Source organism: Bufo gargarizans, chromosome 3 (assembly GCF_014858855.1).
Source record: "Bufo gargarizans isolate SCDJY-AF-19 chromosome 3, ASM1485885v1, whole genome shotgun sequence".
Taxonomy (NCBI): domain Eukaryota; kingdom Metazoa; phylum Chordata; class Amphibia; order Anura; family Bufonidae; genus Bufo; species Bufo gargarizans.
This window is the reverse complement of record NC_058082.1, coordinates 599,808,383-599,833,991: the sequence shown is the minus strand read 5'-3', so window position 1 is coordinate 599,833,991 and position 25,609 is coordinate 599,808,383. Positions and strand designations below refer to the sequence as shown.

The 25,609-nt window shown below is 47.8% G+C and overlaps 1 protein-coding gene across 1 annotated transcript; it reads left to right on the top strand.

The window, feature by feature from the left end:
• The first annotated feature begins 1,365 nt into the window (after nt 1-1,365).
• CLDN14 (claudin 14) lies at nt 1,366-22,266 on the top strand. Its single transcript, XM_044285922.1, has 2 exons — nt 1,366-1,473; nt 19,039-22,266. Exons 1-2 carry the CDS (start codon nt 1,366-1,368, stop codon nt 19,735-19,737), a joined length of 807 nt encoding a protein of 268 aa, XP_044141857.1. The 3' UTR covers nt 19,738-22,266.
• Nucleotides 22,267-25,609: the final 3,343 nt, after the last annotated feature.

Below are 25,609 nucleotides of genomic sequence, written 5' to 3'. Positions count from 1 at the left end.
TATCCAGGCTAGAGGTAACACAACAGGGTCCTAGAGCCTCCATTCAGTTCCTTATAGTTATATTATGATCACTTCCATAAATCATCATTACAGTCACACATAAAAAGTTTCATTCCAACAACTCCTTCCTGATCCAACATTTTTTTTGTCATTAAGTGTATTTATGCCAGTTGTCTGGTTTATATATATTAAATGTTGTGCACACCCTAATATATACGGTCATATGCATAAAACCATAAATTGGGGTACGTCCTATATACAGTAAATGGGGGGGCATACTGTATGTAATCAAAAGTAGTAGAGTATAGTTATAGATCTACCCACTAAACAGGGCTGCACTCTGGAAATAAAGACCCCGGAGAGTTCAAACTGCTGTTCATTATTATCATATTTCCTTTCAGCTTGGTGAATATCGTCCATGAGTCACCTCATACCAGGAAACCAGTCTCGCACACCGTGCCGGCATGTAAGGTATATAGAGAACCCAATATAGATCCTTTTCCCGGTAAGGTTCCTGTATACATATGTATTATGTCACTTACCCCATGAAATACCATACGAGTCAGTGGAGAGTGCCAGGGAGCAGGGTTATTAGCGTGGGGATCTGCTTTCTCAGCCAGGTGTAATTACATGTCCTCTGAGATAACGTTCATGAGCAGCGCAGGGTACACAGACCCCCACCACATATTATCATAAAGTTTAATGACTCTTTCCAGCCCCGCTGAACTTTCTCATACTTGGTTTTACTACTGTAAAGTTCATTGACATTGTAGGATCATTTTTTAAGAGCTATTTCTTGGCGAGATTAAATTCTGTGTTAATCTAGACGTCCGCGTAGAACAAATTATTTCATTCTTTTCGTTGCTGAAATTTGCTCCCATGATATCGCTCCATATTTCAGTACAGGGGCTCTACGGTTTAATCGCTGTACAATCAAAAGTTATACAGCTTGGTAATATGCCTTGCAAATTATTTGACCTTATTCCTTAAAAATTGGTAGGAAAAATCAGAATACAGCTTTTATTTCAGAAAACTGAAAGCTGCACTGTGATTGGTTATTATGGACAACACGGTGCATTTTTCCACTAGCTAGATTTGATAAATTAGGCCAGATGACTCACAATGTGTATTATAATGTATAATATTTATTACGAAGCATATATCGATCTGCTGTGTCACTTGAACAGATTTTGCCTAGGGCTACTCCTGAGGGTGTTATCGTTGCGGCCTCCCTGGTCTTCACCCTTTAATCCCTATACATGGATCCGGACTCTGCTGCAGGGGAGACACCAGGCTGCTACCTCTTGGAGTAGTCTCTTTTCAAGTAACTGCTGACCCACAGGGGTCAGGACACCAGTGCGGAGTATGACGGGATCAGGAAAAACCATAGTCACGGAGAGGCCGAGGACAGGGCAGGCAGAGTTCTTGTTATCCGATAAACAGGGCAGGCAGCTCGGTCAGAGCGGAGATCAGGTAGATGTCAGGTCAGGCAGTGAAGGGTCAGATCTGGGGAAAAAAACGAAGGACGGTACATGGGCAGATTAACGTAGAAACAGCACTCCTTTTGCAGGACGTTAACGAACTAGCAGGAGCAAGGTGTCTTAAAGGGGTTGTCCCAGAAAAAATATTCTACAGTTTTCAAACAAGCTCCTGAATCTGAATCCTTTTTTAATTGCATGTATCTGTATAGCGCCACCTGCTGTTAGTTTTTTTCTTATTTCTTTGTCCTGCTCACTGAGATGGCCGCACATGCTCAGTTTCATCCTTCAACTGCCTCCTGAGCTGTGATAGGGAGAGCTGAGACACGCCCCCTGAGCTGTGATAGGGAGAGCTGAGACACGCCCCCTTAGCTGTGATAGGGAGAGCTGAGACACGCCCCCTGAGCTGCAGCAGAGAAGACACTCCCACTGAGCAGTCAGCTTGATATAAATCTAGCAGAGCAATGAATGTGGAGATCTCAGGATCCATGTGAGATACAGGGCCGGTTCTAGCTTTGTTAAAAACAGATTGTCATGTACTATACGATTGCTGATTTTCATTTTTTACATCAGTCATGGGAAAAGGACGTTAAGTACCACAGGAAGACCTTGCGCTATAGGGAAGTAGTGCTGGCAAAGAGCAGGCCTCAGGTTGTGATGGAGGTGATGGCAAGGAGCAGGCCTCAGCCTGCAAAGGAGTTGATCAGTGCTGCTCTGGAAGTTCGGTCCCCCAGGCAGCAGAAAAGGGAGGGCAATGGGGCCAAACTGCTGGAGAACCAGACAGAGTGTGAGCAGACCCGCGGTTTGCATGGGCTTCCACTATAACAGTTAGACCTCATGCACACGACCGTTGTGTGCACCCGTGGCCGTTGTTCCGTTTTCCGTGATTTTCTGCGGACCCATTGACTTTCAAGATCCGTCTGCATAAAAGCTTTTTCAGAGCTGAGTTTTCACTTTGTGAAAACTCAGATCCGACAGTATATTCTAACACAGAGGCTTTCCCATAGTGATGGGGACGCTTCTAGTTAGAATATACAACGAACTGTGTACATGACTGCCCCCTGCTGCCTGGCAGCACCCGATCTCTTACAGGGGGCCGTGATCAGCACAATTAACCCCTCAGGTGCTGCACCTGAAGGGGTTAATTGTGCGTATCATAGCCCCCTGTAAGAGATCCGGGGCTGCCAGGCAGCAGGGGGCAGACCCCCCTCCCTCCCCAGTTTAAATTTCATTGGTGGCCAGTGCGGCCCCCCCCCTCCCTCCCTCTATTGTATCAATATCATTGGTGGCCAGTGCGGCCCCCCCCAGCCACCCCCCTCCCTCTATTGTATTAATAACATTGGTGGCACAGTGTGCGCCCCCCCTCCCTCTATTGTATCAATACGTTGGTGGCACAGTGTGCGGCCCCCGCGGCCCCCCTCCCTCCCTCTATTGTAATATTAACATTGGTGGCACAGTGTGCGGCCTCCCCTCTCCCCCCCCCTCCCCCCCGATAATTGGTGGCAGCGGAGTTCCGATCGGAGTCCCAGTTTAATCGCTGGGGCTACGATCGGTAACCATGGCAACCAGGACGCTACTGCAGTCCTGGTTGCCATGGTTACTTAGCAATAGTAGAAGCATCATACTTACCTGCTGGCTGCTGCGCTGTCTGTGACCGGCCGGGAGCTCCTCCTACTGGTAAGTGACAGATCATTAAGCAATGCGCCGCACAGACCTGTCACTTACCAGTAGGAGGAGCTCCCGGCCGGACACAGACATCGCAGCAGCCAGCAGGTAAGTATGATGCTTCTACTATTGCTAAGTAACCATGGCAACCAGGACTGCAGTAGCGTCCTGGTTGCCATGGTTACCTATCGGAGCCCCAGCGATTAAACTGGGACTCCGATCGGAACTCCGCTGCCACCAATGATCGGGGGGGGGGAGAGGGGAGGCCGCACACTGGCTGGCCACCAATGTTATAAATGCAATAGAGGGAAGGAGGGGGGGCGGGGGGGGGGGGTGCACACTGTGCCACCAACGCATTAATACATTAGAGGTAGGAAGGGGAGGGGCCGGGGGGCTGCACACTGGCCACCAATGTTATTATTACAATAGAGGGAGGGAGGGGGGGCCGGGGGAGGCCGCACACTGGCCACCAATGTTATTATTACGATAGAGGGAGGGGGGGCCGGGGGAGGCCGCTCACTGGCCACCAATGTTATTATTACAATAGAGAGAGGGAGGGGGGGCCGCACTGGCCACCAATGATATTCAAACTGGGGAGGGAGGGGGGTCTTCCCCCTGCTGCCTGGCAGCCCTGATCTCTTACAGGGGGCTATGATCAGGTGCGGCACCTGATGGGTTAATTGTGCTGATCACGGCCCCCTGTCAGAGATCAGGGGCTGCCAGGCAGCAGGGGGAAGACCCCCCTCCCTCCCCAGGGGCAGTCATGTACACAGTTTGTCGTATATTCTAACTAGAAGCGTCCCCATTAGGGATGAGTGAACCCGAACTGTATAGTTCGGGTTCGTACCGAATTTTGGGGTGTCCGTGACACGGACCCGAACATTTTAGTAAAAGTCCGGGTTCGGGTTCGGTGTTCGTCGCTTTCTTGGCGCTTTTTGAAAGGCTGCAAAGCAGCCAATCAACAAGTGTCATACTACTTGCCCCAAGAGGCCGTCACAGCCATGCCTACTATTAGCATGGCTGTGATTGGCCAGTGCAGCATGTGACCCAGCCTCTATTTAAGCTGGAGTCACGTAGCGCCGCCCGTCACTCTGCTCTGATCAGTATAGGGAGAGGTTGCAGCTGCGACGTTAGGACGAGATTAGGCAGTGATTAACTCATCCAAAAGACTTAATTCAGTGATCGATCTACAGCTGTGGATCATTGAACTGCTGCTATTCAATTGCTCACTGTTTTTAGGCTGCCCAGAGCGTTTTTCATTCACTTTTTTCTGGGGTGACCGGCGGCCATTTTGTGTCTTGTGGTACGCCAGCACAAGCTGCCACCAAGTGCATTTAACCATCAATAGTGTGGTTATTTTTTGGCTATATCCTACATCAGGGTCAAGCTGTCACCAAGTGCATTTAACCATCAATAGTGTGGTTATTTTTTGGCTATATCCTACATCAGGGGCAAGCTGTCACAAAGTGCATTTAACCATCAATAGTGTGGTTATTTTTTGGCTATATCCTACATCAGGGTCAAACTGTCACCAAGTGCATTTAACCATCAATAGTGTGGTTATTTTTTGGCTATATCCCACATCAGGGTCAAGCTGTCACCAAGTGCATTTAACCATCAATAGTGTGGTTATTTTTTGGCTATATCCTACATCAGGGTCAAGCTGTCACCAAGTGCATTTAACCATCAATAGTGTGGTTATTTTTTGGCTGTATCCTACATCAGGTTCAAGCTGTCACCAAGTGCATTTAACCATCAATAGTGTGGTTATTTTTTGGCTATATCCTACATCAGGGTCAAGCTGTCACCAAGTGCATTTAACCATCAATAGTGTGGTTATTTTTTGGCTATATCCTACATCAGGGTCAAGCTGTCACCAAGTGCATTTAACCATCAATAGTGTGGTTATTTTTTTGGCTATATCCTACATCAGGGTCAAGCTGTCACCAAGTGCATTTAACCATCAATAGTGTGGTTATTTTTTGGCTATATACTACATATGGGGCAAGCTGTCACCAAGTGCATTTAACCCTCAATAGTGTGGTTGTTTTTTGGCTATATCCTACATATGGGGCAAGCTGTCACCAAGTGCATTTAACCATCAATAGTGTGGTTATTTTTTGGCTATATCCTACATCAGGGGCAAGCTGTCACCAAGTGCATTTAACCATCAATAGTGTGGTTATTTTTTGGCTATATCCCACATCAGGGGCAAGCTGTCACCAAGTGCATTTAACCATCAATAGTGTGGTTATTTTTTGGCTATATCCTACATCAGGGGCAAGCTGTCACCAAGTGCATTTAACCATCAATAGTGTGGTTATTTTTTGGCTATATCCCACATCAGGGGCAAGCTGTCACCAAGTGCATTTAACCATCAATAGTGTGGTTATTTTTTGGCTATATCCTACATCAGGGGCAATCTGTCACCAAGTGCATTTAACCATCAATAGTGTGGTTATTTTTTGGCTATATCCCACATCAGGGGCAAGCTGTCACCAAGTGCATTTAACCATCAATAGTGTGGTTATTTTTTGGCTATATCCTACATCAGGGGCCTGGCTGTGCTTGCTATTTTATTGAGGGGTTAAATACAATTGCCAAAATAGCAGTACCCTAAATCTGGAGTTTCAGCTGTGGCCATCCAATTGTAATATTGTCTGCTGTCTGGCAAAGGATATATTTTTGTTCAGGGTTGAAATACAATTCCCAACTTAGCAATTTCCTAAATTAGTGGTTTCTGCTGTATCAGGGCTACTTTAAATCTATCCCTAAAAGGGTATATTAGATTCAAGGTGCAGATAGGGTCATTCTCAATAACTTCACACACACGCTACTGTGCATATCCCAGTCTAATTCTGTCCGTAAACGTATACCTGTCATCCAGCGCCTAAATAATAGGCCTCAAATTTACATTAATCTAAATCTGTGTTTATTGCTGTGGCTGGTCAAGTTATTTAGTGTCCGTCAAAGCACAGTTTTTGTTCTGGGTTAAAATACAATTCCCAATTTAGCAATTTCCTAAATTAGTGTTTTCTGCTGTATCAGACCTACTTTAAATCTATCCATAAAAGGGTATATTAGATTCAAGGTGCTGATAGGGTCATCCACAATAACTTCACACGCTACCGTGCATTTCCAAGTCTAATTCTGTCCGTAAACGTATACCTGTCATCCAGCGCCTAAATACTAGGCCTCAAATTTATATTCAGCTAAATCTGTGGTTACTGCTGTGCCTGTATTAGTGTAATACGGTACCTAAATAGATAGCCAGATAGTGTTAGGTGTCTGTAAAAAAAGGCCTGAATTTGAATTCAATACATTGGGCCAAATAATATTTTTCTTATTGTGGTGAACGATAACAATGAGGAAAACATCTAGTAAGGGACGTGGACATGGTCGTGGTGGTGTTAGTGGACCCTCTGGTGCTGGGAGAGGACGTGGCCGTTCTGCCACATCCACACGTCCTAGTGTACCAACTACCTCAGGTCCCAGTAGCCGCCCGAATTTACAGCGATATTTGGTGGGGCCCAATGCCATTCTAAGGATGGTAAGGCCTGAGCAGGTACAGGCATTAGTCAATTGGGTGGCCGACAGTTCACATTATCTCCCACCCAGTCTTCTGCAGAAAGCGCACAGATGGCGCCTGAAAACCAACCCCATCAGTCTGTCACATCACCCCCATGCATACCAGGGAAACTGTCTGAGCCTCAAGTTATGCAGCAGTCTCTTATGCTGTTTGAAGACTCCGCTGGCAGGGTTTCCCAAGGGCATCCACCCAGCCCTTCCCCAGCGGTGGAAGACATAGAATGCACTGACGCACAACCACTTATGTTTCCTGATGATGAGGACATGGGAATACCACCTCAGCACGTCTCTGATGATGACGAAACACAGGTGCCAACTGCTGCGTCTTTCTGCAGTGTGCAGACTGAACAGGAGGTCAGGGATCAAGACTGGGTGGAAGACGATGCAGGGGACGATGAGGTCCTAGACCCCACATGGAATGAAGGTCGTGCCACTGACTTTCACAGTTCCGAGGAAGAGGCAGTGGTGAGACCGAGCCAACAGCGTAGCAAAAGAGGGAGCAGGGGGCAAAAGCAGAACACCCGCCGCCAAGAGACTCCGCCTGCTACTGACCGCCGCCATCTGGGACCGAACACCCCAAAGGCAGCTTCAAGGAGTTCCCTGGCATGGCACTTCTTCAAACAATGTGCTGACGACAAGACCCGAGTGGTTTGCACGCTGTGCCATCAGAGCCTGAAGCGAGGCATTAACGTTCTGAACCTTAGCACAACCTGCATGACCAGGCACCTGCATGCAAAGCATGAACTGCAGTGGAGTAAACACCTTAAAACCAAGGAAGTCACTCAGGCTCCCCCTGCTACCTCTTCTGCTGCTGCCGCCTCGGCCTCTTCTGCTGTTGCCGCCTCGGCCTCTTCTGCTGCTGCCGCCTCGGCCTCTTCCTCCGCCTCTGGAGGAACGTTGGCACCTGCCGCCCAGGAAACATGGGATGTACCACCAACACCACCACCTCCGTCACCAAGCATCTCAACCATGTCACACGCCAGCGTTCAGCTCTCCATCTCACAAACATTTGAGAGAAAGCGTAAATTCCCACCTAGCCACCCTCGATCCCTGGCCCTGAATGTCAGCATTTCTAAACTACTGGCCTATGAAATGCTGTCATTTAGGCTGGTGGACACAGACAGCTTCAAACAGCTCATGTCGCTTGCTGTCCCACAGTATGTTGTTCCCAGCCGGCACTACTTCTTCAAGAGAGCCGTGCCTTCCCTGCACAACCAAGTATCCGATAAAATCAAGTGTGCACTGCGCAACGCCATCTGTGGCAAGGTCCACCTAAACACAGATACGTGGACCAGGGATGCTATATCTCCCTAACTGCACACTGGGTAAATGTAGTGGCGGCTGGGCCCCAGGCGGAGAGCTGTTTGGCGCACGTCCTTCCGCCGCCAAGGATCGCAGGGCAACATTCTTTGCCTCCTGTTGCCTCCTCCTCCTACTCGGCTTCCTCCTCCTCTTCTTCCACCTGCTCATCCAGTCAGCCACACACCTTCACCACCAACTTCAGCACAGCCCAGGGTAAACGTCAGCAGGCCATTCTGAAACTCATATGTTTGGGGGACAGGCCCCACACCGCACAGGAGTTGTGGCGGGGTATAGAACAACAGACCGACGAGTGGTTGCTGCCGGTGAGCCTCAAGCCCGGCCTGGTGGTGTGCGATAATGGGCGAAATCTCGTTGCAGCTCTGGGACTAGCCAGTTTGACGCACATCCCTTGCCTGGTGCATGTGCTGAATTTGGTGGTGCAGAAGTTCATTCACAACTACCCCGACATGTCAGAGCTGCTGCATAAAGTGCGGGCCGTCTGTTCACGCTTCCGGCGTTCACATCCTGCCGCTGCTCGCCTGTCTGCGCTACAGCGTAACTTCGGCCTTCCCGCTCACCGCCTCATATGCGACGTGCCCACCAGGTGGAACTCCACCTTGCACATGCTGGACAGACTGTGCGAGCAGCAGCAGGCTATAGTGGAGTTTCAGCTGCAGCAGGCACGGGTCAGTCGCACTGCGGAACAGCACCACTTCACCACCAATGACTGGGCCTCCATGCGAGACCTGTGTGCCCTGTTGCGCTGTTTCGAGTACTCCACCAACATGGCCAGTGGCGATGACGCCGTTATCAGCGTTACAATACCACTTCTATGTCTCCTTGAGAAAACACTTAGGGCGATGATGGAAGAGGAGGTGGCCCAGGAGGAGGAGGAGGAAGAGGGGTCATTTTTAGCACTTTCAGGCCAGTCTCTTCGAAGTGACTCAGAGGGAGGTTTTTTGCAACAGCAGAGGCCAGGTACAAATGTGGCCAGCCAGGGCCCACTACTGGAGGACGAGGAGGACGAGGAGGAGGTGGAGGAGGATGAGGGTGAAGCATGGTCACAGCGGGGTGGCACCCAACGCAGCTCGGGCCCATCACTGGTGCGTGGCTGGGGGGAAGCGCAGGACGATGACGATACGCCTCCCACAAAGGACAGCTTGTCCTTACCTCTGGGCAGCCTGGCACACATGAGCGACTACATGATGCAGTGCCTGCGCAACGACAGCAGAGTTGCCCACATTTTAACGTGTGCGAACTACTGGGTTGCCACCCTGCTGGATCCACGGTACATAGACAATGTGCCCACCTTACTTCCTGCACTGGAGCGTGATAGGAAGATGCGCGAGTACAAGCGCACGTTGGTAGACGCGCTACTGAGAGCATTCCCAAATGTCACAGGGGAACAAGTGGAAGCCCAAGGCCAAGGCAGAGGAGGAGCAAGAGGTCGCCAAGGCAGCTGTGTCACGGCCAGCTCCTCTGAGGGCAGGGTTAGCATGGCAGAGATGTGGAAAAGTTTTGTCAACACGCCACAGCTAACTGCACCACCACCTGATACGCAACGTGTTAGCAGGAGGCAACATTTCACTAACATGGTGGAACAGTACATGTGCACACCCCTCCACGTACTGACTGATGGTTCGGCCCCATTCAACTTCTGGGTCTCTAAATTGTCCACGTGGCCAGAGCTAGCCTTTTATGCCTTGGAGGTGCTGGCCTGCCTGGCGGCCAGCGTTTTGTCTGAACGTGTATTCAGCACGGCAGGGGGCGTCATTACAGACAAACGCAGCCGCCTGTCTACAGCCAATGTGGACAAGCTGACGTTCATAAAAATGAACCAGGCATGGATCCCACAGGACCTGTCCATCCCTTGTGCAGATTAGACATTAACTACCTCCCCTTAACCATATATTATTGTACTCCAGGGCACTTCCTCATTCAATCCTATTTTTATTTTCATTTTACCATTATATTGCGGGGCAACCCAAAGTTGAATGAACCTCTCCTCTGTCTGGGTGCCGGGGCCTAAATATATGACAATGGACTGTTCCAATGTTGGGTGACGTGAAGCCTGATTCTCTGCTATGACATGAAGACTGATTCTCTGCTGACATGAAGCCTGATTCTCTGTTATGGGACCTCTCTCCTCTGCCTCGGTGCCGGGGCCTAAATTTATGACAATAGACTGTTACAGTGGTGGGTGACGTGAAGCCTGATTCTCTGCTATGACATGCAGACTGATTCTCTGCTGACATTAAGCCAGATTCTCTGTTACGGGACCTCTCTCCTCTGCCTGGGTGCCTGGGCCTAAATATCTGACAATGGACTTTTCCAGTGTTGGGTGACGTGAAGCATGATTCTCTGCTATGACATGAAGACTGATTCTCTGCTGACATGAAGCCAGATTCTCTGTTACGGGACCTCTCTCCTCTGCCTGGGTGCCGGGGCCTAAATTTATGACAATGGACTTTTCCAGTGTTGGGTGACGTGAAGCATGATTCTCTGCTATGATATGAAGACTGATTCTCTGCTGACATGAAGCCAGATTCTCTGTTACGGGACCTCTCTCCTCTGCCTGGGTGCCTGGGCCTAAATATCTGACAATGAACTGTTCCAGTGTTGGGTGACGTGAAGCCTGATTCTCTGCTATGATATGAAGACTGATTCTCTGCTGACATGAAGCCAGATTCTCTGTTACGGGACCTCTCTCCTCTGCCTGGGTGCCTGGGCCTAAATATCTGACAATGGACTGTTCCAGTGTTGGGTGACGTGAAGCATGATTCTCTGCTATGACATGAAGACTGATTCTCTGCTGACATGAAGCCAGATTCTCTGTTACGGGACCTCTCTCCTCTGCCTGGGCCTAAATATCTGACAATGGACTGTTCCAGTTTTGGGTGACGTGAAGCATGATTCTCTGCTATGACAAGAAGACTGATTCTCTGCTGACATGAAGCCAGATTCTCTGTTATGGGACCTCTCTTCTCTGCCTGGGTGCCGGGGCCTAAATATATGACAATGGACTGTTACAGTGGTGGGTGATGTGAAGCCAGATTCTCTGCTATAGGACCTCTCTCCAATTGATATTGGTTAATTTTTATTTATTTTATTTTTATTTTTATTCATTTCCCTATCCACATTTGTTTGCAGGGGATTTACCTACATGTTGCTGCCTTTTGCAGCCCTCTAGCCCTTTCCTGGGCTGTTTTACAGCCTTTTTAGTGCCGAAAAGTTCGGGTCCCCATTGACTTCAATGGGGTTCGGGTTCGGGACGAAGTTCGGATCGGGTTCGGATCCCGAACCCGAACATTTCCGGAAAGTTCGGCCGAACTTCTCGAACCCGAACATCCAGGTGTTTGCTCAACTCTAGTCCCCATCACTATGGGAACGCCTCTGTGTTAGAATATACTGTCGGATATGAGTTTTCACGATGTAACTCAAATCCGATGGTATATTCTAACATAGAGGTGTTCCCATGGTGATGGGGACGCTTCAAGTTAAAATATACCATCGGATTGGAGAAAACTCCGATCCGATGGTATAAAAGGGACTCCTGACTTTACATTGAAAGTCAATGGGGGACGGATCCGTTTGCAATTGCACCATATTGTGTCAACATCAAACGGATCCGTCCCCATTGACTTGCATTGTAATTCAGGACGGATCCGTTTGGCTTCGCACGGCCAGGCGGACACCAAAACGACTTTTTTTTCATGTCCGTGGATCCTCCAAAAATCAAGGAAGACCCACGGACGAAAAAACGGTCACGGATCACGGACCAACGGAACCCCGTTTTGCGGACAGTGAAAAAATACTGTCGTGTGCATGAGGCCTTATACTGAAGATCCACCTACACTAAAATGTTGCCATAGGACCTCATCTGTCAAAACTGTCTAAAATAAAAAAGAATTGCTATACAGCTTTCATTTTGGAAACTGGTCAGAAAAAAAATTATATTTGAGCTCCCATTGGTTGTTATGGGCAACACAATTTGATAAATGAGACCCACTGGCCTATAACATACAGAGACGCAGTTACAACATCTTATTCCTGTGTGCTCAGCAAAGCGTGACAGATTCTTGGCCAGAACATTCGGGGAAGGGTATATGACTTGGACAGGGGGGGGGGGGGGTTCCAGTCAGTGCATGTGAGAGCAGAACTGTTCCAGAGGGAGCACATGTGCTTCCTCCTCACTGTCAGCGCCACGGTTGTTGATAAAATCGTACTTTTATTCCTACCGCTATGAGACGCCTACCGACGTCTAAACATTCCCCCTTCCCTTGATTCACAGCGCTAGAGTACGACTTCGACTTGGTCTATCGCTGTCAATCAAGGGGAAGGGCTGGTGTTTAGTCGTCAGTAGGCGTACTATATCGGTGCTCGTACTGAAAAGGCCTGCTTCCTGGTGCTCAAAATTGCCTGCCAGAAAAGGAATAAAAGTACGATTTTTTCAACAACAGTGGCACCGAGAGTGAGGAGGAAGGTATTATTTTAAACTGCAGGATCACCCCTACCAGCCTATATACATGGTTTAATAGGGGTGATCCTTATATGCAAGTTGGTGCTTGGCCTGTTGCATTGATATATTTTGCTGCATTCTCTCCAGTAAAGAAATTAGTGAGTTTCCACAGTCTAAGGCGACATGCACACAACCGTATGTGTTTTGCGGTCCGCAAAAAAAAAACGGATGACATCCATATGCCAGCCGTTTTTTTTTGCGGATCCATTGTAACATTGCCTAAAACAGACAAGAATAGGACATGTTATATTTTTTTGCGGGGCTACGGAACGGACATACGGGTGCGGATAGCATTTTTGCAGACCCATTGAACTGAATGGGTCTGCATCGTGTCCGCAAAAAAAACGGAACGGACACGTAAACAAACAACGTTCGTGTGCATGTAGCCTAATTATCACCTTTCCACCTGCACATTACAGGACCAGATTTTTTTAGGCTGTGTGTTCAAGTTGTGGTTGCTGTTTTCCAAAATCTATTTTTGGGGAAAAAATTGATGTTTTTGTATCTTTACTCTTCATCCTAATACAAGTCAGGCCGGGTTCTCAAACAAAATGGTTCAGACAGATGCCAAATGTGCATAACTGATGCTCAGGATCCGTATTTTTTTCCCCGGATACATTTATTTCTTTATTTTCTTCTCTTCTGATAGATCAGAAGAATGGAAAAATAATGGTGACGTGAAAACTGCCTCAATTGGGTCCATAAGTAAGTACCATATTTTTCACTCTATAAGACGCACCTAACCATAACACGCACCTAGGTTTTAGAGGACAAGTATTAGACCCCCAATGTTAATAAGACCCTCAATCAGACCTCTGATTAGACCGCAATGTAATAAGACTCTCAATCAGACCTCAGATCAGATCCCCAATGTTAATAAGACCCTAAATCAGACCTCAGCTCAGACCCCAATGTTAATAAGACCCTCAATCAGACCTCAGATCGGATCCCCAATGTTAATAAGACGCCAATAAGACATCAGATCAGACCCCCCAATCAGACCTCAGCTCAGACCGCAATGTGAATGACCCCCAATCAGACCTCAGATCAGAGCCCCAATATGAATGATCCCCAGACCTCAGATAACAGCGCCATTATGAATAAACCTCCCCCCCCATTAAGACCTCAGATCAGACCCCTGAATGTGAATGACCCCAGACCTCAGTTTAGACGGCCTTGTTCATAGCAAAAAAAATTAATGCTGCAGACGCCGCCGCCTCTGCTTGGAGAATCCAGCTCTCTTCTCTTCCTACCGCACTCTCTTCTGTGACCCGACGCACACAGCGAGAGGTCACAGAGTGCTGACGTCCTAATGCTGTGCATAGTCACAGCAGAGCCAATGGCAGAGGACCAGGAAGCGGTGAGTACAGAGCCTGGGCAGCGCTGCATTCACCGCTTCTCGGTCCTCCAGTACTAATGAGCGCCTCCATAATGGAAACACTCATTAGTATTCACCCCATAAGACACACTGGCATTTTCCCCACATTTTTTTGGGGGGGGAAAGTGTGTCTTATGGGGCGATAAATACGGTGTTTCCCTCAGCAGGTCTGGCAACATGAGATCTGTCCAAAAGGCCCCAAAGGTGGGCTAACCATTTAATCTGAATTTTTCACATTTGTACAAATGAGGGACATAAGTTGTACCAGAAAACTATAGAAAAATACACATGTAAAACAGAAGTGAGAGTAAAACATTATTACTAATATGTCACAACCATTAAAGCAACAGGTCAAACACACTAAAGTTAGATATTACCAAACCCAAACCCTTTTATGACCTGGATGCTGTGAAACTGCATTTAGCACAAATTTTCCAAATTTAAAAAACTTCCTTTTTTTAGCCTTGAAGCGGAGAACTAAAAATAGCGCCTTAATGGCTTCTAAAAATAGCAGCGACCATTAGGAAACGGAACATTCCGGGGTTCATTAGCTCGGGAGCAGATTTCCTTCACCAGTAAGGTTAATGAATCTCTAAGTGTCCATTTAGTGAAATGATTGACCTTGAATTCTGGTGACTGTCCCCTTTTTAAATTCATTTTATGTCCAAAATTCTGCGCTAATTAATATCTTAATATATCTCGTTTTCACGAGGTTATCCAGCGACAACTCATATATCCATTGACTTTAAAGGGGTTTTCTAATCTCAGATAATGGGGGCAAATCGGGTCCCACCTTTACACTTAGAACAGAGTGGAGAAGGAGGTGTCCGGAAGACCCCAGGTTTACGGCATCCGGCCACCACCAAACGCTCTTCCCATAGTAGTGAATGGGAACGCACCGCGCTTGTGCGGCAACCGCTACCAGTCAAGTGCTTGGCTATTTTCAGCGGCCCCATAATAATAAATGGAAGGCGGCTGCGCATGCGCATTGCACCCTCCATAACTTTAGGGGCGCCATTCTAAGTGTAGGTGCGGATCACACCTCTCTATCAGAGCGATGTATTATACCTCTTTTGGTACCACAATGGCCTCCATTAAATTCAGGGGATCAGCATGCATGTGAAACCTGCATTCCCTGAATTTAATTGAGGCCGGTATACAGGGCCGGTGTCATAACCCGGCAAACCACTGAGCTGCTATGAGCACTTCCATCAATACAGATGGAAGATCTCATTGCTGTCATTTCACTTACGCAGTAGCCCTTTGGTGGGCCCTTTGAGTCACATGAGGCCGGCTGCTGCAGAGACTCATACACGCCCCTTCTACACAGGACATGCTGCCTGAGGAGAGAGACCGGCAGGGCTGGAGCAGAAGTGTGAACACAGGTTGTCAGTGAGTCTGCACTGTGACTGTCTCTTGTCTGTGGGACAGGAGGGGGGGGGGACTCTTTGATCTGCTGCTGGATGCTGCTTCATTCTATTTAGTTGTTTTACTGTTTTATTAAGCAGTTTACCTCCATGACACCTGTCCACCCCCCCCCCCCATATCCTGCTCTATCTCATCCTCTTGGAGCCCCTGCTGTCTCCTTTCCTCCCTCATGTATCCAGAGCTCCTGTTCCACCCTCCTATCTCCTATTGCTGCCCTGCACGGACCTCCTGCCACTACTTGTTGTATGAATCCCCCTCAGAGCCACTTCCACCTACTTGCTGTGTCCGCCCCTCCTGTCCATCCAGGGCCCAGGGCCCCTGTCTCACTCCTCTGCCTCTCATTATGGTGGCATCTGAACCACATTCACCAGAAGGACCTTCTAACGTCACAGGGTCATGTGACTGTGCCCCCCACCCCGTACTGTGCCCCTATACCCTGCATTGTGCCCTCTCACCACACCCTGTGCAGTGCCCCTTGTAATTCCCTGTATTGTGCCCCCTTTTATCCGGTCACGGTATGGCGGTATTATCCAGTCACTGTACAGAGTTGTTATCCGGTCAATGTATGGCGGTGGTATCCAATAACTGCATGGCCATAACTGTATCCCCTTCCATGCCCACACCACTTTTTTTAGACCTGGCATGAGCGGGAAAAGATACAGATTGCGGTGCTAAGGACCTTTGCGCCACAATCTGTGTCAGAAATACGCCTAATATAGACGTATTTCTATATAATAAAAGACCACCTAATTGTATTATTATTTTATTATTCGGGGGTAGCGCTAATATCTTTATATTATATAGATTCTAGTGTATTATACTGTGCCCTGTATTTCCCAGTAGATAAATGATCCTTGGGAAACACAGTCCTCACCCCTGACCACCAGGACCAGGTAGCGCTCTGTCAGTACATGGCGGCCTCCCCTCTCCGCCACGCTGCTCCGCTGTGTACTGGTGCTTATTCTGACACTAGGGCTGGGTTCACATCCCATTTGTGCCATCCATCTAATGTATACCAAAAATGTATGCGTTAACAGATGCCTCAGACTGATGCCGTACAGCGCCGTCCGATCACCATACAGTTCCATTGTAAAAAAACATATTCGTTAATGTATGCATTTTTTACTGGACTCTGCAGGATACAAAAACGTGGAGTGCTGCACATTTCTATACATCAAAGCGATAGGAAAAACGTGATGTGAACCCACTGGGGAGCGGGGGGCGTACTAACATTTTCTGTGGGGCCCAGTCAGTTCTAGCTACATCACTGCACATCTCCTTCTCTCCTCCAGTCCCGGCCCAGCAGTGACGTCATGACGCGTGTCTCACTGCTTCAGCGGGCCTGAGGAGAGAAGGAGCGCAGGGAGCTGCGGTTAGTGAATGACAGGACCGCCTGCTCTCCTGCGCTCCACCAATGATAGGTATGTGAGGGGGCCACTGGGGCGGTCATTACACTGTGAAGGCCCCTTACACAATATAATCACCCCCAGTGCCCCCCATTTAGTATAATGACCCTCCATTTAGTATAATGACCACCAGAGCCCCCATTCAATATAATGACCCCCAGTGCCCCCTCCATACAGTATAACCCCCAATTTGGGGGTGACTGGGGGTCATTATTCTGAATGGAGGGCCACTGTGGGGTCATTATACTGTGAGGGCCATTTACATAGTATAAAGACCCCCAGTGTCCCCCATTTAGTATAATGATCCCCAATGACCCTCCATTCAGTATGATGACCACCAGAGCCCTCATTCAATATAATGACCCCCAGTGACCACCATACAGTACAATGACCCCCAGTGCCCCCTCCATACAGTATTCCTACTGGGGGTCATTATTCTGAATGGGGGGCCGCTGTGGGGTCATTATACTGTGTGTGGGGCCACTGGGGGTCATTATAAAGTGTGTGTGGGGGGGCATTGGGGGGGCATTATACTGTGTGAAGGGCCACTAGTGGTCATTATAATTGTATAGGGGCCACTGGGGGTCATTATACAGTGTGGAAGCCACAGGGGGACATGTAAATGTAAAAAAATGCCTCATGGGGGCTCACTGGGATTTATCGCCCAAGGGCCCACATGAACCTGGAGCCGGCCCTGCCGGTATAGCACCAGCAGATGTAGTATTTAGTGTATATTCCTGTCCTAAAGAGATCGCCTTGACTTCTGGAAACTTCTGTCAACTTCTGTCTAGCCGTGATCCCGGTGATGTCACCGGCACTAATGGGCGGTCTTTAGCGCTGCCCTAGCCTAAACACTCCACTCACATGGGCTGAATGGGTGAAGAAGGGGTTATGTCCGGGTTCAGCTCGGAACTCAGATAACTCCTTTAAAGGAAGTCTCAATTTTAACCATGCAAAACTGCTGACAGCACCGGCTACAGCTGTCACTCAGGGCAGAGGGGAGGGGCTAGGAAGCAGAGAGCACTTCACAGGAAGCTGCACCTCCTGGGCACTTGCTGGAGCAAAACATGGCACAATAAAAAGCCATATGCACAGCATTTTTGTCCTTCTCTCTGCATTCCCAAACTAGTACTAGCATGGGCATAGAATATTGTTTGTGGGACAACCCCTTTAAGGACTAGATGGATTATCCACTAAGGCTACCGATCACATGGCGTGGTTGCGAAGTGGCTGTGCTATGGTCTTCATTAGTTAACAAGAGCAAGCATGCGGCCCGTATGGCTGCGTGGTTCCCGACCATAGTGGGGCCGTGTCGTAACCACAACACAACCATGCGATGTGGTCATACATTCAGAGCACATTACTTACATCTGGGTTATTCCCCTCTTCAATACAGCCTGACACTGTCAGCGCTGATAGAACAGTGTATAGCCGACACAGCAAGTTGAATAGTAACACCCAGTTGCCAATTCATTCATACATTTCCAGGTTGAATAACAGAGGGATAAAACAATGTAGTATTGAAATAAATAAAATGCCTCAGGAGTGTGCAAGTATTTACTAAAACACATATCCAGAGAGGTGACAGGTCCTTTTTCTTGCCCTTGAACAGTACACACTGAACACGTGACTACTGATCCCCTAGGGAACTCGATAGTGCCCCCTGTAGTTACAGCCACATTGTGCTTTTCTTACCTGCGGCCATTCAGGAGGGACCAGTGTTTGCCCCGCCGCCTGCCTGTGCGTATTGGGGTATAAACACCTTTCTTTCGCAAGTCTGACCATTACGGAAGGGCAGACATGTTCCTCTACGTTCTAAGCAACTGAAAGTTCTCAGTGGTTGGACCCCAACAATCAGACATTGACGCCATATTTATGCTTCATGCAATGCTTATAATAGTAATAATAATACTTTAACCCCATAGAAAAAGCACATAAAAAAATTGCTACAATACAAATCTGGAACACGTCTTCTCTTACTCATACATAACCGGTATATAATTTTCCAGAGAGGAAAACCCATAACTCACCCTCACTAGCAGCACATGCAGTTAATATGCTAATCTTCAGGCTAGAATTTTTTTTGTCTCGCCCTCATTGGTCACCTACATTATGTATTCATACAATGTTTAACTTCTTCCACTTTGGCTTGAGGTATTAGTACGGGGTTGAAGTGTGTGTGAGACCTCAGAGACATCTGACCAAGTGAGAGGAAACAAAGTCACGTTGGATGTGGGAGTGAGTAAAGCCAACTCAAGACGATGGCAGGCATAGGCATTACAGTTACTGGGCTTCTTCATATCCCTGATTGGTTTCATTGGGACGATTATTGCCACCGTACTCCCTCACTGGTGGAGAACCGCTCATGTCGGCACCAATATCATTACGGCCGTGGAATACATGAAGGGCCTTTGGATGGAATGTGTATGGCACACCACTGGAATCTACCAGTGTCAAGTCCATCAATCTCAGCTAGCACTTCCCCGCAATCTTCAGATCGCACGAGGTATGATGGTGACATCTTGTGTCCTTTCAGTCCTGGCATGTGTTGTCTCTGTGTTTGGCATGAACTGCACCCAATGTGCCAAAGGGTCTTCAGCGAAGAAGATGATTGTCATCCTTGGTGGGGTGGCCTTTCTCTTTGCTGGTCTTACATGTCTCATTCCAGTAGCATGGTCGACCAATGATGTTGTCCAAGACTTTTATAACCCAGCACTTCCTTACGGGATGAAGTTTGAGATTGGCCAAGCTCTCTATGTTGGCTTCATCTCAGCAGGTTTGACAATAATTGGTGGAATTGTTCTTCTCTTTACGGCATGCCAGAAGGACATTCCTCAAGTAGCCTACATCCACCCTTCACGCAACCTGAGGAGGGTACCAATGAGCAGGCCAACGCCAGTCTATAAAAGTAGCCATACACCGACTTGGTCATCTGCATCACGCCAGGGTTATCAGATTAATGACTTTGTCTGACTGGAGCAGAATCACTTGATCCATTTCCATTTCAGGACGTTCTTGAATTTGTTATTATATCCTTGCAATGTTTACTGTATTTCTAGAACAACTAGATGGAATCTGAGAAATGGAAGGACTTGTACATATGTAGTATTGTGCCATGTTTTATAATAATTTATTCCACTGAATGCACATGGATAAATCATGTTGCTCTGGATAAGTGGGAAGTCTGGTGGACATTCTCGAAATTACCAGACCTCCCAAAAAAAAATAATAATGTACATTTTTGTTGTATATTGTGAGTGTTGTACTGGAGACACAATATCATTTTTCCTCATGTAGGTCATGGCTAGTTGATCTTATATATTTATGACTGCTCAAAAACTTGCTCAGTATCTATCTATTTTTGGGTCAATGAACCTTTAAGGGGTTCTCCATAAGAAGGAACGTAAATATGGAGTGCAGAAGCTGCAGGTGGAACTCGGAGCTGGAGGTTAAGGAGCAAAAATGTCCCTCTGAAACATATGATATACAGTATATGCTAAAAGTGGCATTTGTTATTTTGGAGCTGTGTTAAAGGGGTTGTCTGAGATAAAGGGGTTTTCTGGGATTCATATGTTGATGGCCTAACCTTAGGAGAGGTCATCAATATCTGATCGGTAGGGGTCTGACACCCAGCACCTTCACTGATCAGGCCAGTGACATCACATTCATAGATCACGTGGCCTGGGTGCAGCTCAGTCCTATTGAAGTGAATGGGGCTGAGCTGCAATGCCAAGCACAGCACAAGACACCAAGACTGCTTTGGAGTAATCCAGGAGGAATTTTCAGTGCAGTGTGCACCATGCTGTAGCATACTTGACAACATGACCTAGTAGGTTTGAGGGAGGCAGGGGCGGATTGGGAACCTAAAGTGGCCCTGGAAAAAAATACCTAAAAGTGGCCCCATATGATAGGCGGGTCTAAATTGACAGGAGGCTGGGGCAACAAAAGTAGGCGCAGTCAGCGATACCATAGAGCAGGGGTACTCAACTGGTGTACCGCGGTCTAAATACGGACCGCGGATGCCAGCTGTCCGGACCCCTGCCTATCCCTTCCATAGGAAGCAGCTCTTTAGGCTGCTTCCTAATCTGCCAGTGCGCCGGAAAGAGCTGGGGCACAAGCTCCTACCCATGCAGGAGCTGGATGGAAGGGGAGGAGCACGCTGAGGGAGACAGGTTCCTCCACATGCAGGCACCGGGACTTGTCTTTCTCAGCGCTTTCATCCGGCGCCTGCACGTGGAGGAAGCTGTCTTTCTCAGCGCGCTCAGTCCCTCCGCTCCTGCAGCAGCGGCACGTAAGGTGCTGCTGGAGATGAGGCTGGACATCACCACTGCCACCAATGGAATAAAGTCCACAGTTTGGGGGTGGGGGGTGATGTCTGAGGGGTACAGACAGGGCGGGAACGCATCACTGACTGCAGGAAGGGACTCCACAGTATCAGTGGCATATTCCATCTTGCCTGTGTCTCTTTCTGTAATGGTGACATAAAGATAAGGCTCGATTCACACCATGATATTTTTGTTCCTCATCCAATCCCCATTATTGGTGGATTGGATGCGGATGGGGCCGCAAAAGATGCAGAGAGTACACGTGTACTGTCTGCATCTTTTGTGGCCCCATTGAAATGATGGGGTCCGCATCCAATCCACCAATAATGGGGATTGGATGTGGAACAAAGATACATATGTCTGTTCTGCGGCTAGGGTTGCCACCCGGTCAGTAGCTCACCGGCAAGGCCGGTATTTTAGTGGCCCTGCCAGTGGCGGTAATTTTTTTCTACCGGCAATATTAATTGCCGGTATTTTTGCAGCGTCCCACATCAGTGTGTAAATGGGACACTTTAAACATCTGCCTATGTATTTGCATTGTATGGTATTTCCTATTATCAGGCTGGCAATGTCATTACACCCAGTCCCCCCTAGGTGGTGCTGTCACCACATAATATATATAGCTTGGGTGTGTCTAGCTGTGTGAAGAACAGGAAGTTAGTAGTTAGTGAGAGGAGGAAAAGCAAGTGTACAAAGGAGAGAAACAGGCATCGTCCACCATGTAGTCTGCTATTTCTTCCCCTTGGTCATGCCCAGGCTAAGGGAGTACAGTGAACATTTCTCTACAGCAACCAAGCACCAGACAGTATCTGCAGAGAGACTAGTGAGGGTAACAGCTGAACACAGCTTATGGACCATATCAGCACAAGTGACCAGGAGTAGCTTTACGAGTGCCTGGACACAACTGGATGATTAAGGCCATAATTGTCCTTATCCACTACACAAGCCTTCCGGGACATAGTGGAAAAACCTAAACCTTTTTAGGGGAGCATCCTGCAAATAATGAAGCAGAAGTGTTTGCCTGCCGTGAGGGGAACGCCCTTATAGGATAGCTCAAGATAAGTAGAAAACTGCATATTCAGTACCAGGGTGATATAGTTTGGACATAGAATAACTACAGAAGTCTGGCCTGTAAAAAGTCAATCCTAAAGAGAACTCCTCAACTGACAATTTCCTAAACCTGATAAAAGGAATACAATTAAACTTATATCCTACAAATGAACTGTGTCTGTACTGACTACCTAAGGACAATTAATTTAGTAAATGTTCAACTGTTTGATAACAACTGACTCCTCATCATTTCCACTACTAAACTCAACATTTGCACCTTACGGTGCTGGCTTCACGAACCAGGGGCCCAGCCACCAAAGCACCTTAAACACCAATTACCATCAAGGGCATCTCAACCAACATCTGGCTGGTGTTCCCTGCAACAGAGAGTGCCCTGGAGGATATTCTTACTGGGGGCACTAACTGGGGCATTTATCTTTACTGTTGGCATTCAGCTCGGACCTTTGTCTGACTGCAGACCCAGGTATGTGGACCTTTAATAAAACTAGTTGAGTACCCCTGCCATAGAGCAAAATACCACATACCACAGTGCCGCACAATATCTTGCCCCAAAAGCTGTCACTCTGAGTTCGCCATCAACAGAGGCCATTTTCTGTTCTCCTCCAGTTGTCTGATTAAGATATGGAGCACGGTGCTTAGGAGGTGAGATGCGGGACATAGTTGAATTCAGGAGGACATGTAGCTGATTACCTGATTCTCACAGAGTTAATTACTATTGCTAGCATATTATGTACCCAGCCAGCGGCAGAGATGGGGGCTTGGGAGGCCCCTGCCATAGAGCACCGGCCTATGGAAAATTTCCCTATAAGGTCTATGGCCAATCCGCCCATGGAGGGAGGCAGGAGAGTGCGGCGCACAAGACCAATTTTTTTTTAGGTGTGGACACACTCCTCGTTATGAGACTCTACTTTCCCTCCATGTTTGCCCACATCCACTTCATGACGTGTCCTCCATGCCCTGTGGGGGGTATTTACCACCTCTGGGAGTTCAGAAGGTCTCCCCTTATTCCTGGAGCTTCCTGTATGTTCTAGGAGAAGTGGCAGGTTTGTAGTATATCTCTTATATATATAAAAATGAGTGTCTGTCTGTAAGTCTGTCTGTGTGTCTGTTCTTTATGCGTGACCAAACAACTGAACCGATCTTCACTAAATTTGGCACACAGGTACATCAGGTGTCCGGGAAGGTTTTAGACCGGTCTAAGCTCTTTAGGACGTACCGTTCCTGAGATATTCCCACAAAATGACCTGCATTAGCCAATACAAGCCTGCAAGTCTTTCTCTTCAAATCCCAACTGCCATACACACAGTTTTACTCCAGGTTTCCATAACAACCCAGCCATTTTTCTTCACTGCTGTAGGTCAGCTTTAGGCTAGGGCTATAGGATGACAATAAGTCGCACGACACACAGGATTTTTTTGCGACTGTCGTGTCGCAGTCGCAGCATATCGCATGTCGCAGTGCGACACCATAGCCTATCATTGTAAAAGTCGTTGAGACAAAATGTCGCGCGACACATGTCGTCGTGTAGCCCTAGCATTAAAGGGGCAGGGCGCTGTGGAGGTCACTGTTAAAGGGGCGGGCACTGTGGAGGTCACTGTTAAAGGGGCGGGGTGCAGTGGAGGTCACTGTTAAAGGGGCAGGCACTGTAGAGGTCACTGTTAAAGGGGCGGGCACTGTGGAGGTCACTGTTAAAGGGGCGGGCACTGTGGAGGTCATTGCTAAAGGGGCGGGCACTGTGGAGGTCACTGTTAAAGGGGCGGGCACTGTCGAGGTCACTGTTAAAGGGGCGGGCACTGTGGAGGACACAGAAACATTAAATGAAATAGATGAAATATACCCGTGCGAAGCCGAGTCCTTCTGCTAGTATTTATATATATATATATATATATATATATATGTATTAACATCTACATACATACCTACTCAAACACATCCAACTTAAAGGGATTATCTGGGAACTGATATTGATGACCTATCCTTAGGATAGGTCATCAATATCGGATCAGCAGAGGTCTGATTCCTGGGTCCCCCACCAATCAACTGTTAGAGGAGGCTATGGCACTCTGTGAGCGCTTAGGCCTCTTCCTAGGCCAATGACGGCGACTGACATTGGTCACAGGACCTAGGTGCAGCTCAGTCCCATTCTAGTCAACTGCAGTACCAAGCACAGTCACTATACAATGTATGGCGCTGTGGTAAGCTGCCAGGTATCTTCAGCGCTCACCAGAGCTCCTGTGCCACTTACTGAAACAGCTGATAGGTGGAGGTGCTGGGACTCCCACCAATGTGATAATGATAACCTGTCCTTAGGATAGGTATTCAATATCATTTCTCGGATAACCTCTATAATTATAGTCCTATATCTGCATCATAATCATGGACGGTGCATTCACTATGGACTGAGAGGAGTGAAAAAGACGTACAGTGCACAGCAAACTTTGCAGCATTTTTTACACCCCTAAATACTTTTACTCTTCATAAGAGCGTTATTACATTCTGTTGCTTTGGTCCATTATAGGAGCAGAAGAAGGAAAAATAACGGAAGTGCCGGATTCGGCATAACTAGTGTTCCCTCTAAGCCACTGTAGTTGCTGAGTGGAGCAGTTAGGTAGCTGGGCAATACATCGTGAAAGGTGAGCAAACCCAAGGAGGGTTATTATCTGCACTAAGCATTGCGGGTGACACTAGGGAGACTCGTCCCCATCGCGGCCTGCTATTGGCTGCCCCCCTTCCCCCATCACCGATTTTGAGATGTAGCAGAGGCCTTGCGAGCATCAGGAGCTAAGTGGGTGCCAGGGAGCGGGGTAAGTATATAACCTATCTGAGGGGCCCAGGCATTAGGGGGGTGATAATAGGGGTTGGATAACCTCTTTAAAGGGAACACTGCACACAAGTAAAATAAACTGAGCGCGCGCAGACTTCATTGTCCTGCAATGGGGTCCAATCGGTTCATGTTCAGGGTGCCGCTTTTTTACCCGGCAAAAAATCCTGCATTTAGGACTTTTTTGTCCAGACTTTTTCAGAGAATCTGTAATCGAGGCTGCGAACGGGAGCTTCCAACACAGATGTGAATAGGTAGTTCAAGTTTATAGGGAACCTGTCACCGGGATTTTGTGTATAGAGCTGAGGACATGGGTTGCTAGATGGCCGCTAGCACATTCGCAATACCCAGTCCCCATAGCTCTGTGTGCTTTTATTGTGTAAAAAAAACAATTTGATACATATGCAAATTAACCTGAGATGAGTCCTGTATGTGAGATGAGTCAGGGACAGGACTAATCTCAGGTTAATTCACAGCACCAGAACCAGGCTCATTACATGAACACAGCACCAGAACCAGGCTCATTACATGAACACAGCACCAGAACCAAGCTCATTACATGAACACAGCACCAGAACCAGGCTCATTATATGAACACAGCACCAGAACCAAGCTCATTACATGAACA